Consider the following 15,804-nt stretch of genomic DNA (forward strand, 5'->3'; position numbering starts at 1 on the left):
GCAGTGTGATAATCCCTTGGCTTGGCACTCCACATGGTTGCCCTTCTTGCTCATCCCTTCTGATAGCCCTATATGTATCGTATGGTACACTATTTCCTGCTAAAAATATCACATGTATTTTATTTTATACATACCAGGAAACAATATAGCATAGAAAACATGAGATTTTGCTCTCTGAGTTTCACTGAGATTTTTAGAAACATGTAGCATGTTTGGATTATATCAGAATATTGCACACAGCATTTTGATAAATTTGGAGCTAAAATGGAAACAACTGTGCAGCTACATGCTCTACAGTTTAGACTAGGTCAATAAGCTGGTTTTAAACACAAGGCACATGGTCATTAACACAAAGGCACATAGTCCCGTGTATTTGATTCACTCACAGGTATAGAAGGGTTGAATTTCTACTTTACCAGAGTGACCTCAAAGGGTGTGAGAACTCCCATGTTACTGTAAATTGCTTGGTCCTACACTCAGGGTAGGTAATTAGTGTTACATCTCAAGGACAGGAAAATCTAACTACAGCTGTCTTTTTCCAGATAAAGGAATCAGAATTGCATCCACATAAGTTTTCACTGACTTCATCCTATCAACCAGGATTTCCTTGTTTGTTCTCTGTTTTTGATAGGAATACAGAAAGGGCTGATGTTAGCTTTTTACAATAGACCTCATTCCTGCCCTCCCCTATTCCTGTTTTTAGGCTGCTTTCCAAAGAAAAAGGTTTATGAGATGCTGTATGTGACATTTTGATTGGTGACCTACCCATGTCAAATTTTCAAGACATGTGAGGGTGCACTTCACCCTCCACTGCCTTAAGATACAAACTTGGAGTGTGAGCCCACTGGGGTCAGGGAAATACCTACAGTGCCTGAACACAATCTGCTTTGAAGAGTCTGAACGGCAGAATATAATTGGAAAATAGAAAATAGGTGTAGGCATGTCCTAGAATGTAGGCTCCTATAGTTCTAGATGGATAGACAACCATGCAGTGAAACTCAGCCCCTTAATTATTTGGAATAAGGATATTTTTGAGAATTATTAAAATCAGTCTTTGTTAGAATTTTTTAGGTGAAACAGTGACACATACATGACAAAGCAATCGTACACCACAGGATAGTGAAGGGCATTGACCTGCTACAGAACCATAATACGCCTAATACATCACCTTGGTTGGACATAATGAACACATTATAAGATTTAGCTTTAAAAAAAAAAAAAAAAAAAAAGCCCCAAGAATTTCTAAGTAGTGTCATTGATTTCTTTCAAGTGTAGGAAATAAATGACTTTTTCTGCTTAAGTGTATCTTGTAGCAATTTTTGGTGTAGACATACAATCATTCATGCTTCTGGAAAATGTAACATGTTGGCAGATTTATTTTCATCAAAAAGCAGAATTTAAGGTATTTAAAAGGAATTTTATAAGTCTGCAAATTAGCTTATTTGGGAATTCAGGCTAGGCATGGTAGGGAAGTTAGGGGGTAAAGCCAGAGATCAAGTACGGCAGTAGGTAAGAAAAATTAGCAGACTTGGATCGACCTTGTGGTCTCTGTCTATAGGGCTGGATTTCAAATTTGGATGCCCATAAGCAGAGGGGGGAGAGGACACTCACCTAGATTGCCATTTCCTAGATCCTCCCCTCAGAGTTACCACTGCTATCTTGAAAACTCCCGAAAGACAACTCGGTGCAGAGCCTGTGAGCCAGGCTCACAGGCTCTATGTGAACCCCCCTTCTCCTGCATGGGCTTCCTGTTACCACGGAAACTCATGTGATGGGTGGTGCCACCACAGGGCTTGCTGGCTCCCAGGCCCTGTGCCTGAGTTGTCCTCCAGGAGTTTTCAAAATGGCACCGATGAAAACTCGGCATTAGAGGAAGTTGTCTACATTGCCTAGGCCTAAATCCAGGCCTGGTCTAGTATCATATTCTGTTCCTGTGTTACAATGATAATGTAAATCCCCTCTTATCTACCGGCCAGAACGATCAGAACCGACCTCTTTTTATTTGTGAATTTGTAGCTAGAGCAGCAGCGCAATGAGAAGACACAGTGCATTTTAGTTTCCATTTCATTGAAGGTAACTAAAAAAAAAAAGAAAGTGGCGGCAGATCATTTTTCTCTAACTGTGACTACTAAATGAACCAGTTGATTTTACAGTGTATAATTCGAAGTGCCATATTTCATTTCATAGTTTGATGTTGAGCAAGGGTTTGCAGGTACATCTTCCTTTTTGCTATAGTCATGACATTTTTAAGCTTCTCTACTTTACCACCAGTGTTGCCCAAACTTGCATTTGACCACTTGTGTGTGAGGCCAAATTAATACCTTCTTTTGTTTTTGATAACCTTCTGAAACTGTACCAGGTTGCTCACTATACAGGCTGCATTTGTTTTGTTTGTTTGTGTAACTGGGGTGGTTTGCTGAACACGGAATTTCACCAGCAATTTCTGTCAGTCGTCAGGAAGAGGGAGGCCCTTCTAGAAACTGCGTCACGTTCCCTATAGGTACATGCCATTTATGAGGTAGTCTGATGCCTCAGAGGATATGGGACGGGCTTTTTTCAGTTTCTTTCTCACCAAACGCAGTCGGCACGCAACCATTAGCAGTAACAGTGCAGTAATGGCCAAGCCTAGGGCCAGAGGCAAGACAGCTCCTAGCATTGGATGGGGGAAAAAAAAAAAGACAAAACGTGTCATTAGCTGAGATTTTTATACTTTAAGTGATGGCTAAGTGCTGTATATACAAGAAATGTTCATACAAACCAAGTCAGGCATCTATAGGTGCTAATGTTATGCTAAACTAATAGAAACTGGAAACACTGATTTACTGGCACTTAGCATTCTATAATATATTACTGGGGTCAAAATGTAACCTTCAAACCTCCCCTCTCCCTCCAACACACACACACACACACACACACAGACACACACACACACACACACACACACACTTACACACACACTTACACACACACTTACACACACTTACACACACTTACACACACTTACACACACTTACACACACTTACACACACTTACACACTTTTCAGGTTCAGTAAAGTGAACTACTGCAGCCAGGTTAGTTGGTGTTAGCTCTGATTGGAGAGAAGGACTAGCCTAGGGGTTAGAGCAGTGAGCTAAGAGCCAGGGAAGCCAGGGTTCAAATCCCACAGCTAGTTGTTACAACCTTTGGCAAATCACTTCACCTCTATTCCCTCTGGGTGCAGTTAAAACCTTCAGTACCTGAATGTAATCTGCTTTGAAGTGTCTGAAAGGCAGAATATAAAATTCTGTGCAGAGCTGGTTTTTCACCCACCAGTTTGATGGGTCACATTTTGTTGTGAAGCTGATTCGTATTGTAGTTACTTGCATGCAAGGTCATAGGAGTCTTAAAACACTGGGAAACCAAGGTAATAGTGGTGGGGAAGCTAAAAGCTTATTTAAATGTTCCTTTTCCCTCCAGACCTTTTCTCCCCTCCCCACTCACCCCAGACCCTATCTTTTTAGAAGTGTTGGCGATGGTGGTGGTGGTGGTAGTGTAACTGCCACGGATTGTATATTCACAGTGATTTTCTCTTTAAAAAGCTTTGAGAGAGAAGAGCATTAAGCATGCTCTGTTGGATGATTAAGGGCAATATAAATATCTAGTAGATAAAGAAACTGCGCATGGAATCGATGCATGAGGCCATCGGGGGGTTTTCTCAGTCCTGCGCAGATCCTGAAGACAGCAGACCCATGCTGTTAACAGGATAGCAGTAGGCCAGAGCTGCAGGGTTTAAGTTTATGAAAACTGAACTTCTAAAAGCAATGGAGCCAGAAGAATACTCCTAAAAGAAGATTACTTCAGGAACTGGACCCCTATCATGGAAGGAACTTACAACTAACAAAAAGTTTGAACTCTGAGGAAAAGGATTGGGCCATTGGGAAATTCAGAAAGATAATTGTGGAAAAATGATCATTTGCGTTCATTTAATGAATACTTGATTTCATGTTGTTTTCATGATTTATGAAGAAACTTTTCAAGTGTTAAGTTATATAAGTAAAGTTATACAGCTTTGATTACAACTAATAACTATTTCTCCCTCGCTGTAGCTTTTTCTTGAGAAGCTGGTGTATGGTTACCAAAGGAAAAATGAAAATAATCCAGACCCTGAATTGAACTCTGAGTACATATTGCGGTGGCAGTGGCGGCAGCAGCGGTGGCAGGGACCGTGCCCAGGGCATGCTGACTGCTCCATCCCTTCCAGACTTCTACGTGAGATGCACTGGCTCCTGCTGCTGATCCCACCGGGCCCAGCCCTAGCATCCTGTTAACAAGTAGGAAGAGATCCCCAAGGATGGAGACCATGGAGCAGCTATTCTTGTTCTGAATAATTTGTGGATATAGTATATACAAATTTGTAGTTCTTCTTTATTTAGGGGTTGATTTTAAGACCCCTGCTTCCCGGCATGCGCACATGGATGCGGCTATTTTATAATACGCGCGCATCAGCGCGTGCCTGTTCTAAAATACGATATCCACGCACAGATGTGCGGCGTATTTTAACATCCACGCACGTATGTGCAGGCGGATGGCCTCCTCCGTGCGCGCGGGGTGTGTGTGTGTGTAATTTTAAAAGCCCATGCACGGTGACGGGAGTTCGGCTTCCCCAGTTCCCTACCAGTCCCCTCCAATTAAGGAGCGGACTGGGAGGAAACTTCCCTGTACCCCCTACCTAACCTTCCTACCCTTTCCCCTCTCCTCCCCAACCCTTAACCCCTTCCTAACTACTTAATGTTTTTTGTTGTTTGATTACTAACTGGAGCAGAAGTAATCTGCACGCGCCGGCCGGCTGCGCTTTTCCGGGACAGCAGCGCTGTCCCTGCCCGCCCCCTGCCCAGCCCAGACCATGCCCCCCACCCTCCCGGCCACCCCTTTTCCCTCGGCTGGCACTTGTGCACGTACTGGGGTTTATGCGCGTAGGCCTTTGAAAATTCACTTGATGGTGAACTCAATAGGAAAATATAAATTAGAAAGTCCAGGCATGCAGTGGAGTAGAACCAGGACTGGCTCAGCCTCTTCTGGAAAAAAAAAAATGGAGCCATTTAGCAACCCTATACTGTGTTCTCTGTGGTACATGATACTTCAGCCAGTCAGCCCCAGGGTAGTACCATGGAATGGTTTTCCATTGATAAGCATGAGATTGCAGCACATACCTTTTTCTGGGACTGGGTGTCCTCCTCCTCCTTCTTGAGTCATCTTCGAGACAATGTCATTTTTAATTTTATCTTCTGACGTGGTCCCTGAAGTTTCTTTATCTGAGGAAAATAAGGCCAAAAGTATTATACTGAAATCACAACTCTTTCACTGCTCGGAACGAAGCAGCAATTCTGCTTCCCGTGTTCTCACTTGCTGCAAACTCTTCAAAGGCTGTTCAGGCCATGCCCACATGCCTTGGCTGTATCGAGAGCCTATAGTTAAATGAAGCTGAATCAATCCGAACGCTCCAGCAATGCGGTTATACCAAACAAAAACATGACCTCTGGGGTGTGCTGCTTCAGTTACCAAATGAAGTTCCCCTTTTCCTAACCTGCCCAGAGAGGCACATTGTTTCAGATCTGTGTTTTCTCTGTAACTCCAAAATGAATATGGTTAATAGATATCCTCTGTGACATTGATCTGACTGGAGAGATATGCTCTCCTGTCACTCTACTCCAGCTTGGAAGCAGTACTTGAAATTCTACAAAATTAACAACTTTATATAGCGCATAGGGGCCAAATCAATGCAAATTATCTGCCCTTCCTCCCCAGTCAAAGAAAGAAAAAACCAAAACATCTCTAACCCCACCAAGTTGATTCACTCTATCATTGCTATACCAGGATACAAATTATATCACAATGATAGGGTGGATCAGTGTTGGGGGGTAGTGCTTTATGTTAGGGATGACATAGAGTCCAAGAGACTAAATGTACAGTAGAATCTTTGAGTGGAAATTCCATGTGTGATGGGGAAGAGTATAGTGCTGGGAGTATACTATCATCCATCTGGCCAAAATAGACAGATGATGAAATGCTAACAGAAATTAAGGAAGCTAACAAATTTGGCAGCACAGTAAAAATGGGAGATTTCAATTACCCAAGTATTGACTGGGTAAATGTCATATCAGGACATGCTAGGCAGGTAAACTTTCTAGATGAAATAAATGACTGCTTTATGGAGTAGCTGGTCCGGGAATTAATGAGGGGAGCCATTTTAGAAATAATTCTTAATGGAACACAGGATTTGGTGCAAGAGGTAACGGTAGTGGCGCTGCTCGGAACAGTGATCATAATGTGATCAACTTTGACTTAATGACTAGACTAGAGGGAGGACCTTAAATAATCCTACTGCTCTAGCATTTAACTTTCAAAAGGGAGATTTTGATTGTAATGAGGAAAATAGAAAAAACTAAAAGGTGCAGTTAGAAAAGTTAAGAGTTTATATCGGACATGGGCATTGTTTAAAAATACTATCATGAAAATCCAGAGTAGATGTGATTCACACATTAAAAAGGTGAAAGGAAGGCCAAATGACTGCTGCCATTGTTAAAAGGTGAGGTGAAAGATGCCATTTTAGCCAAAAGAAATAATTTCAAACATTGGAAAAATCTATCTGAAGTAAATAGGAAAAAACATAAGCTCTGGCAACTTATATGTAAAACATTGATAAGGCAGACAAAAACAGAATTTGAAAAGAAGCTGGCTATAATGGCAAAAGCGCATAATAAAATCTTTAAAAAATATATCCAAAGCAGGGAGCCTGTGTGGAAGTCAGATGGACCATTAGAAATCAAGGGGTTAACGGGCCACTTAGGGAAGACAAGGCCATAGTGGAAAGACTAAATGAATCCTTTGCTTTGGTGTTTACTGAAGAGGATGATGGGGAGATATCTGTGCCAGAAAAGATGTTTAATGGTGATGATTCAAAAGAAGTGAAACAAATCATGGTGAACCTGGAATATATAATAGGGCAGGTTGACAAACTAAAGAGTAGTAAATCACCTGGACCCAGGTGGTTTACATCCCAGAATTCTGAAAGAACTGAAAAAAGAAATTGAAGATCTATTACTAGTAATTTGTAACCTATCATGAAAATAATCTATTTTACCTGAAGAGTGGAGGGTCACCAATGTAATACTGATCTTTAAAAAGGGCCCCAGGAGTGATCTGGGAAACTATAGACTAGTTAGTCTGACTTTAGTGCTGTGAAAAATTATAGAAACTATTCTAAAGAATAAAATCACAGAACATATAGAAAGATACGGTTTAATGAGACACGGCCACTATGTATTTTACTCATGGGAAGTCACAAATCTGCTACAGTTTTTGAAGGCATTAATAAATAGGTGAATAATCGTTAGCTGGTGGCTATAGTGTACTTGGATTTTCAAAAGCTGTTTGACAAAGTCCCCCATGAGAGACATCTGAGAGAATTAAAATGTCATAGGATAGAAGGCAAAGTCTTATTATGGATGGCAAACTGATTAAAAGAAAGAAAACAGAGAAAAGGACTAAATGGTCAGTTTTTTCAGTGGAGAAATATAAACAGTGGGAACATCAGGGATCTGTTCTGGGACCAGTGCTTTTTAATATATTTATAAATGATCTGGAAAAGGGAATGAATGATGAGTGAGGTGATCACATTTGCAGACGACACAAAATTATTCTGAGTTGTTAAATCACAAGCGGATTGAGAAATAGGATCTTGCAAGACTGGGAGATTGGGCATCCAAATGGCAGATGAAATTTAATGTGGACAATTACAAAGTGATGCATACAGGGAAAAGTTACCTACTCTGTAGTTCAATGATGTTAGGTTCCATATTAGGTGTTACCACCTAGGAAAAGGATCTGGGCATCTTTGTGGATAATACTTTGAAATCCTCGGTTCAGTCTGTGGTAGCAGTCAAAAAAGCAAATAAACTGTTAAGAATTATTAGGAAAGGAATGGGGAATAAAACAGAGAATGTCATAATATCTCTGTATTTTTCATGGTGAGACCACATTTTGAAAACTGTGTGAAATTCTGGATGTCATATCTCAGAAAAGATATAGTTGCATTGGAAAAGGTACAGAGAAAGGTGAGTAAAATGATAAAGGAGATGGAACGGCTCCCCTATGAGAAAAGGTTAAAGAGGTTAGGACTGTTCAGCTTGGAAAAGAGATGAATGAGGAGGGATATGATAGAGGCCTATAAAATCATGAGTGGAATAGAACAGATAAATGTGAATTGGTTATTTACTCTTTCAAAAAATACAAAGACTAGGGGACACTCCATGAAGTTAGTAAGTAGCTCATTTAAAACAAATCAAACAAAATTCTTTTTCACTCAACTTGCAATTAAGCACTGGGATCCCCCTGACAGAGGATGTGGTAAAGGCAATTAGCATAGCTGGGTTTACAAATAGTTTGAACAAGTTTCTGGAGGAGAGGTCCATAAGCTGTTATTAAGCAGGTAGACTTGGGGAAAGCCTCTATTTATCCCTAGGGGCTAGCAAGGGATCTATCTACTGTTTGGGATCTTGCCAGGTGCTTGTGACCTGCATTGGTCACTCTGCAAACAGGATACTGGACTTGATGGACCTTCGATCTGACCCATTATGATAATTCTTATGGGTTGTGGGAGTGACTGGTCAGCTCGTATTTCAGTGTCCAGAGCATAGCAGGTATTGCAGGCACAGGGAGGACTCATGTGGCCAGAACAGCTAGGGAAGCACTAAAAGTACCTCTTCTCCACCATCCTCAGCTCTATCAAACCAGTCACCCCCTGCCCCCCCATTCCATGCACTCTGTCTACACCACAATCCCTCCTTCACCCTCCAGATGAGCCTGGCACAGCTTATCCACACCTCTCTCTTCACACCTCACTTCCTTCCCACCCAGTCAATCCTCACCAGTCTCTTCTCAAGCCCATCCCCTACCCTTCTCTCATCACACCTTCCTTTTTCCTAAGCTTTTCTTCCTCCTCTCCCCTTCTTATCCTCGTTGTCACCCCCCCTTTCTTTTGCTCTCCACTCTTTTTTAATTAACTGTCTCCCGCCAAGTGGAGTTTGACTTGTATATTTGGGGGCAGGGGGCTTAATATGCCACTGCCTGCTCTGCTCCCTACTTCCCCTTGATCAGAACTGCTTCTCTTGTCCTCCTAGTTCTTCTCCCCCGTCCCTCCACTCTCAAGGAGATTCCCTCTCAACCCTCTCTGGCAGCCTCCCCTCTGCTGCAGTTCTGTTTCGCCAACTCCTCCACGAGTCCCCAACCCCTCATTCTTTCTCAGCAGGCTAGAGCACCCTCATCAGCAGGCTCTGCTCACTTCTTAAATTGTATTTCCCCTCTCCCTCTGGCAGATCATTTTCCCTGCCCTTCAGGCACCGGTATTGCTCCTGCCTTTCCATCCCCTACATCACTTCTCCTATTGCTTTCTGATTCTAGGCCAGGAGCAGTTTCATGCCCACAGAGTTCACGTGAACCACTTTGACCCCCCTATGTGCTCTGAGCCCCAGCTGTTCGGCAATCATCAGCATCCCGGCTCCGGGGCCAGAGATCATGTGCAGGGTGGGAAAACTGGACCTGCACTGCTAGCTCCAGGCATTGGAGTGTGCACCTCTCTTACCATCCTGCTGCATGCTGGCAGGTCCTGCTTGCCCGATCCAGCTCCCTTGGCTGAGGAATGAGCTACCAGCCTGGGGAACTGAGTCACGAGTCGGGGGGGGCAGGAAGGGGTACGCTCCAGAACTGTGCCAGGAAAGTCCAGAGGCAGGATTAGATAGCTGAGCTGGGAGGGAAGCTGGAGAACCAAATTAGAAAAGGCATCCTCTTGCCCTCCAAACTGCACCCATGGTCTCCCGTCCTCATTTCCTGCTGCCTTTACACTACATTTCTTTTTTTTTGGGGGGGGGCTGTGCAGCCTGATGCTGCCTCTGTTGCCTTCTGTATGACACAACGGAGGGAATGATTTTTAAAATGTTTCTGAACAAGGGGACTAGCGTGCCCCTTTTTTTCCCCTTGAATTTGAGCACTGCTGGGATCCCTCTCTATCTCAGAGCTGCTAAGGGAGAACAGGTTTTAAGAGGGAGATTTTCAGCCCATGGCATCACATGCTGCCACAACCTCCCCCACCATAATCCGAGATTGCTGTTGGTTAGTGGAAAGGGGGAAGGTATAATGTGTATCAACTTCTTATGCTTCACTCCCTCCCTGCTAACCCATACTCTCTCACTCTCTCTCACCCCTCCCGGGGTAACCCCAGCATTCTTCTTCCTCTCTCCCTGATTCCAGCACTCTCTTTGTCCCATCCCCCCAATAAGACAAGCTCTCTAACTTGTGCACTCTCGCTCTGCCCTCGGCTGAGTCCCAAGACCTGGAATCTCAGCTACAAGCTGAGCTGGGTGGTGTTGCCACCCTTCTCCAGTTTCTTCTCGCATCCGGCCTAAGAACATAACAAATGCCATGCTCGGTAAGACCAAGGTCCATCGAGCCCATTATTCTGTCTGCCTGCTCCAGGCTCACGTCTCTCCTCCTGTTCCCTGTAGGCTTCCTGAAGGGGAATGGCTGGAGCAGAAAACAAAGGGGCTTGGCGTTTTTTTTAGTGTTTCCCCAGAGACCCAGCAATTAATGCAAATTCTCTGAGTCTCCGAGTGAAATCCAGCGCGATCTCAGGTCTGCTTCTCCCCCTCCCATTCTCTTCTAGTAAAATACCTTTTTTTTTTAATCCCAATGACCACAGGCTAGTCAGAAAGGAGAGCAGGTGCCAGTTGCCCACCTCCTTGATCCACTCCAGCTAGCAGAGAAATCTTTACCAAACTTAAAATAACTTTCCAATCTTTGTGTCTTTAGTTTGGTTTCCATCCTCTGTCTCAGAATATTTTTGGTCTTTTCTTAGTTTCCTCTCTCCTTCCGCATTACTTTTCCTTTACAACATAATTTTGCCATCTTTCTCTCATTTCATCACCATTTCTATTGTCATTCTACTTTTGTAGACAAAACAGTGTGTGTAGTTTTGATTATCCGAAAACTATGCATGTAGTTGCCTCCCCCAATCTAACTCTGTCCCCAGAAATACCTACAAAATGCATGGGTAAAAGTAGGTGAGTTGTTGATCTGCATGCTTATTTTTATCTGCATGGAGGATGGCCATTAACCAAACAGCCCATTTACAAGGGTAAAACATCATTTTACCCATGTAAATGCTTTTAATAATTGCTAAAAATATTCAGATACAGTAGTGTGGCATGCACAGCAGGTTGCGTTGTCACGCAGAATACATGAAGAGCAGCAGAAGATATAGATAGCACAGGTTTTTCAGGAACTAAGGCCCACACATTTTGCTCACACAGAGACAGTCGGAGAAAGCTGCTCCACCATATGGCATAAACAGATCAGTGTGCTCTCAGCCAGCAAACATTTGGTTGATTCCTAGCACCTGCAGTCAATATCCACGTGCTAAGCTGCCTACATAATACATACAGTTACTTGTAGTCCATTGTGTTCAAATAAAAGATAAACAAACAAGTTTTAGGTGACATCTTTTTACTGGATTTAACTTAAAACAACTGTGACTGGCTTTTGAGAATTGTATTCCCGTCAGTAGGCTAGTGCAGTATGTGCTATGGGTAATGTTGCCCGAATATATGCACAAGTTACAGTTGGATAACAGCTGACTCTTTTCACACCTTACCATTCACACAGCTCGATCCAGTATCGTCCGCTCGAGGATTGCCCGTCTGTAACGTGCTCGTAGCGCACAATTCGGGCGCGCAAGGCAGTTCGGCGATACAGTCTCCAGTTTCACGCGTCCGTATCGCTTCTGAAAACAGACGCATAACCCTTTCCGCACCCGGCATGTAAATGAACGAAAAAGCTGTATAATGAAGGAATTAGCTATTCCCCTGCGATACTGTAACGGGCGCTGATATTATCTCCTCCGTAACCCGCTGTTCTGCCGCGGCCTTAACCTGCTAGTTTACCGCCTCCCCCTAGTAGGAGTTAGTGTAGTGTAGTGTAGGGTAAAAACATTGCTTACCCGCCCTGGTCCCGTCCGGTCTCCTGCAGCCCCGTCCGGACCGGACGGGGCTGCAGGAGACCGGACGGGACCAGGGCAAAAAAAAACAAACGAAAAAGTAGCAAGGCTCGGGCCTGCTATGGTAAGTGTAAAAAGTGTAAAAAACAAAAAACCTGTGTGTTAAATAAAAAAATAAAACAATTTTAAATACCTGTCGGAGGGCCGTGGGTCCAGGCGGCCGGTGGGCGGCGGGCAGCCATCAGCGGCATCCGGTAGTCCCTTCTCCCTTCCTCCCTCCCTCCCCTGCCTGGATGAGCGCCAAAATCGCACGGGCGGGTCGGCAGCGGGGGGGGGGGGGGGCGGCAGCAGGATCCGGGAGCGGCGGGTAGGCAGCAGCGGGGTCCGGGGGGTCCGGGGCAGCGGCAGCGGGGGGGCGGCAGCAGGATCTGGGAGCGGCGGGTAGGCAGCAGCGGGGTCCGGGGGTGGCAGCGAGATCCGGGGAGCCAGCAGCGGCAGCATGTTCGATCGCGCAGGCAGGTAGGTGGCAAAGTAAAGATGGCCGCCTGCACGGGAAAATCGTGCAATTGGCCGCTGAAGACGTGACGTCACGACGTTTGGCGTCACGGGGTGTGACGTCACGTCTTCAGCGGCCAATTGCACGATTTTCCCGTGCTGGCGGCCATCTTTACTTTGCCACCTACCTGCCTGCGCGATCGAACATGCTGCCGCTGCTGGCTCCCCGGATCTCGCTGCCACCCCCGGACCCCGCTGCTGCCTACCCGCCGCTCCCGGATCCTGCTGCCGCCCCCCCCCCCCCCGCTGCCGACCCGCCCGGGCGGTTTTGGCGCTCATCCAGGCAGGGGAGGGAGGGAGGAAGGGAGAAGGGACTACCGGATGCCGCTGATGGCTGCCCGCCGCCCACCGGCCGCCTGGACCCACGGCCCTCCGACAGGTATTTAAAATTGTTTTATTTTTTTATATAACACACAGGTTTTTTGTTTTTTACACTTTTTAAACTTTTTTACACTTCCTGGTGCCTGTCATTTCAAATGTCATTTGAAATGACAGGCACCAGCGCACCCAGGTTACTGTATAGGCGCTGTTACAGCGCCTATACAGTAAAATGGGTTGCGCGGGCATAACCCTTCCCTAACGCTTCACAGCCGCGGCATGCATTTGCATGCGATTAGAGGAGAGTATCGGGGAGTTAGTGAAGAGAACTGTGCGTGCGGGGAGGAAGGGTGCGCCTGACACTACCTCACTGTTTTTACCGCGGCCTTACTGGATCGAGCCGACAGTAATGTAGCGCAGTAATTAAACCAGGTCTCTGCCTAACAAGTGGCAGTAGACGGTGCATCCATAGCATTCACCCGACAAAAGTTTTGAGTGCGTCTCTGTCGGTTTAAATGCCCCCAATTCTAAGCCTCTTTTAATCCGTGATTGGATGTTGGGAGCACTTAAACCGAATGACAGATAGAGACGCACTCAAAACGTTTGTCGGGTGAATGGTATGGATGCACTGTCTACTACCACTTGTTAGGCAGAGAGATGGTTTCATTAGAAGAAAGGCTTCAGATCTTTAAAGAACTGCAACACCTTTGTATGACAGTGTGGTTAAATGACACATAATCGTCTGCCCCCTGATGCAGGCATTTCATGCTGAAACGCTGCAGTGCCAGGGTATATGACTGCGAGGCTATAATTTATCCAGACCCAGTCAGAGAAAAAAGCCATCTTCAGATGATTTTTCTCTGCTTAATACATTACTGCTGCAGTGAATAAGAATCAGGAACACAAAATGGTTACAAGCAAGGGACACAATACTAACTAAATTCATCATTTGAATTATCGAAGCGGCCTCGGAGGGAACTTTCCTTCCAACTCCCCTCACCTTCCCCTCCCTTCCCCTACCTAGCCCACCCCCCCGGCCCTATCTAAACCCCCCCTACCTTTGTCGGCAGATTTACGCCTGTGGAAAGCAGGTGTAAATCTGCGCGCGCCAGCAGGCTGCTGGCGCGCCATCACCCAACCCGGGGGCTGGTCTGGAGGCCTTGACCACGTCCCCGGGCCGGCGCCACGCCCCCGGACCCGCCCCCAAAACGCCGCATCACTCGCGGCACGCCCCCCCCCCCGACACGCCCCCAACATGCCCCTCCATGCAAGCCCCGGGACTTACGCGCGTCCCGGGGCTTGCGCGCTCCGCCGAGCCTATGCAAAATAGGCTCTGCACACGCAGGGGGGGTTTTGGGGTAGGTTTTCGGGGGGTACGCGCGTACCCCTTTGAAAATCTACCCCTATGTTAAGAGGAAGTCAACATTAAAGAACACAAGATCGGCCATACTGGGTCAGACGAAGGTTCCATCAAGCCCAGTAAACTGTTTTCAACAGTGGCCAATTCAAGTCACAAGTACCTGACAAGTATCCAAGCATTAAATAAATCTCAAGTTACTATTGCTTATTAATTAACAAGCCGTTAAGCCCGTTAAAACGGGCTACATTACATTTTGTTTTCAGTCCATTTTCTAACACAGCACCCTTCTACACTTTTTCTCCCTCTCTCCCACTTCCCCTCGTTCACTCCTCCCCTTTCCTCCACTCAATCTTACTCACCCTCTGTCTCCCACTGCCTTCTTCCCCTCACTCTCACCTCCCTCCCCTTCCCTCAGTCACTCCCACCTCTCTCCCCTTCCCTCAGTCACTCCCCACCCTCTCTCAATCCCATCCCCTCCCCCTCAGCCCTCCTCCACTCCCTTTTTCTCTGCTCCACAACTTTTTACCCTTCCACTTACCCACATCCCTGTCTCTCACCTCTCCCTCATTCTCCCTCTCCCCTTCCACTTACATCCCTGACTCTCACCTCTCCCTCATTCTCCCTCTCCCCTCACTCTTCCCCACCCCCTACCTCCCTCCCACACACTCACCCACTCCTCCCTCCCTCTCACTCAGTCCCTCCCTCCCCCTCCCTCTCACTCAGCCCCTCCCTCTCAGTCCCTCCCCCTCACTCAATCCCTCCCTCCCTCTCACTCAGTCCCTCTCTCCCTCAGTCACTCCCTCCCACTCTCTCTCTCCGTCCCTCCCACTCCCTCCCTCCCACTCAGTCCGTCCCTCCCTCTCTCTCTCTCCTCCCTCCCTCGCTACTGGCCGCTGCCGCCCGCCGCCGCTGCTACCGCCGCCGCTACCGCTGCCTGCCGCCCGCCGCCACCCGCCGCCGCCACCATGTTTTTTTTTTTCCTGACGCTGCCTAAGACCGACATGCTCGCCCGCACATGCGCAGTAGAGCTGCTCTCTACTGCGCATTTGCGGCACGTCGGTCAAGCGTCATTTATCTAGTTAGATAGCAGTTTATGGATTTTTCCTCTAGGAACTTACCCAAACCTTTTTTAAACCCAGTTACACTAACCGCTGTAACCACATCCTCTGGCAATGAATTCCAGAGCTTAACTATGCACTGAGTGGAAAAAGAATTTACAGCCCTAACTTCCTTAGCCTTACCTCATAGGGCTGCCATTCCATGCCCCTTATCATTTTGGTTGCCCTTCTCTGCACTTTCTCTAGTGCAACTATATCTTTTTTGAGATGCGGTGACCAGAATTGCATACAGTATTCCAGATACGGTCTCACCATGAAGTGATACAGAGGCATTATGACAGCCATCATTTTATTTGCCATTCCCTTCCTAATTATTCTTAACATTCTGTTTCTTTTTTTGATTGCCACAGCACACTGAGATGATGATTTAAATATATTCTCCACTATGACGCCTAGATCTCTTTCCTGGATGGTAACTCCTAAGAT

General features: G+C 46.0%; 1 protein-coding gene across 3 annotated transcripts in view; it reads right to left on the reverse strand.

Moving 5' to 3' along the window:
* Positions 1 to 1,356: 1,356 nt before the first annotated feature.
* Positions 1,357 to 15,804, reverse strand: part of LRP11 (LDL receptor related protein 11) — a 53,669-nt gene continuing 39,221 nt past the window's right edge. For 2 of the 3 annotated variants that reach the window (XM_029596543.1, XM_029596540.1), the window contains 2 exons: positions 5,192 to 5,293; positions 1,357 to 2,649 (listed from right to left, as the gene is read on the reverse strand). In XM_029596543.1, the coding sequence (XP_029452403.1) occupies positions 2,495 to 2,649; positions 5,192 to 5,293 (257 nt within the window). In that variant the 3' untranslated portion in view covers positions 1,357 to 2,494. Of the gene's footprint in view, positions 2,650 to 4,955; positions 5,057 to 5,191; positions 5,294 to 15,804 lie in introns of those variants that run through there. The other variant, XM_029596542.1, reaches the window with a different exon arrangement.

Source organism: Rhinatrema bivittatum, chromosome 3 (assembly GCF_901001135.1).
Source record: "Rhinatrema bivittatum chromosome 3, aRhiBiv1.1, whole genome shotgun sequence".
Classification (NCBI taxonomy): Eukaryota; Metazoa; Chordata; class Amphibia; order Gymnophiona; family Rhinatrematidae; genus Rhinatrema; species Rhinatrema bivittatum.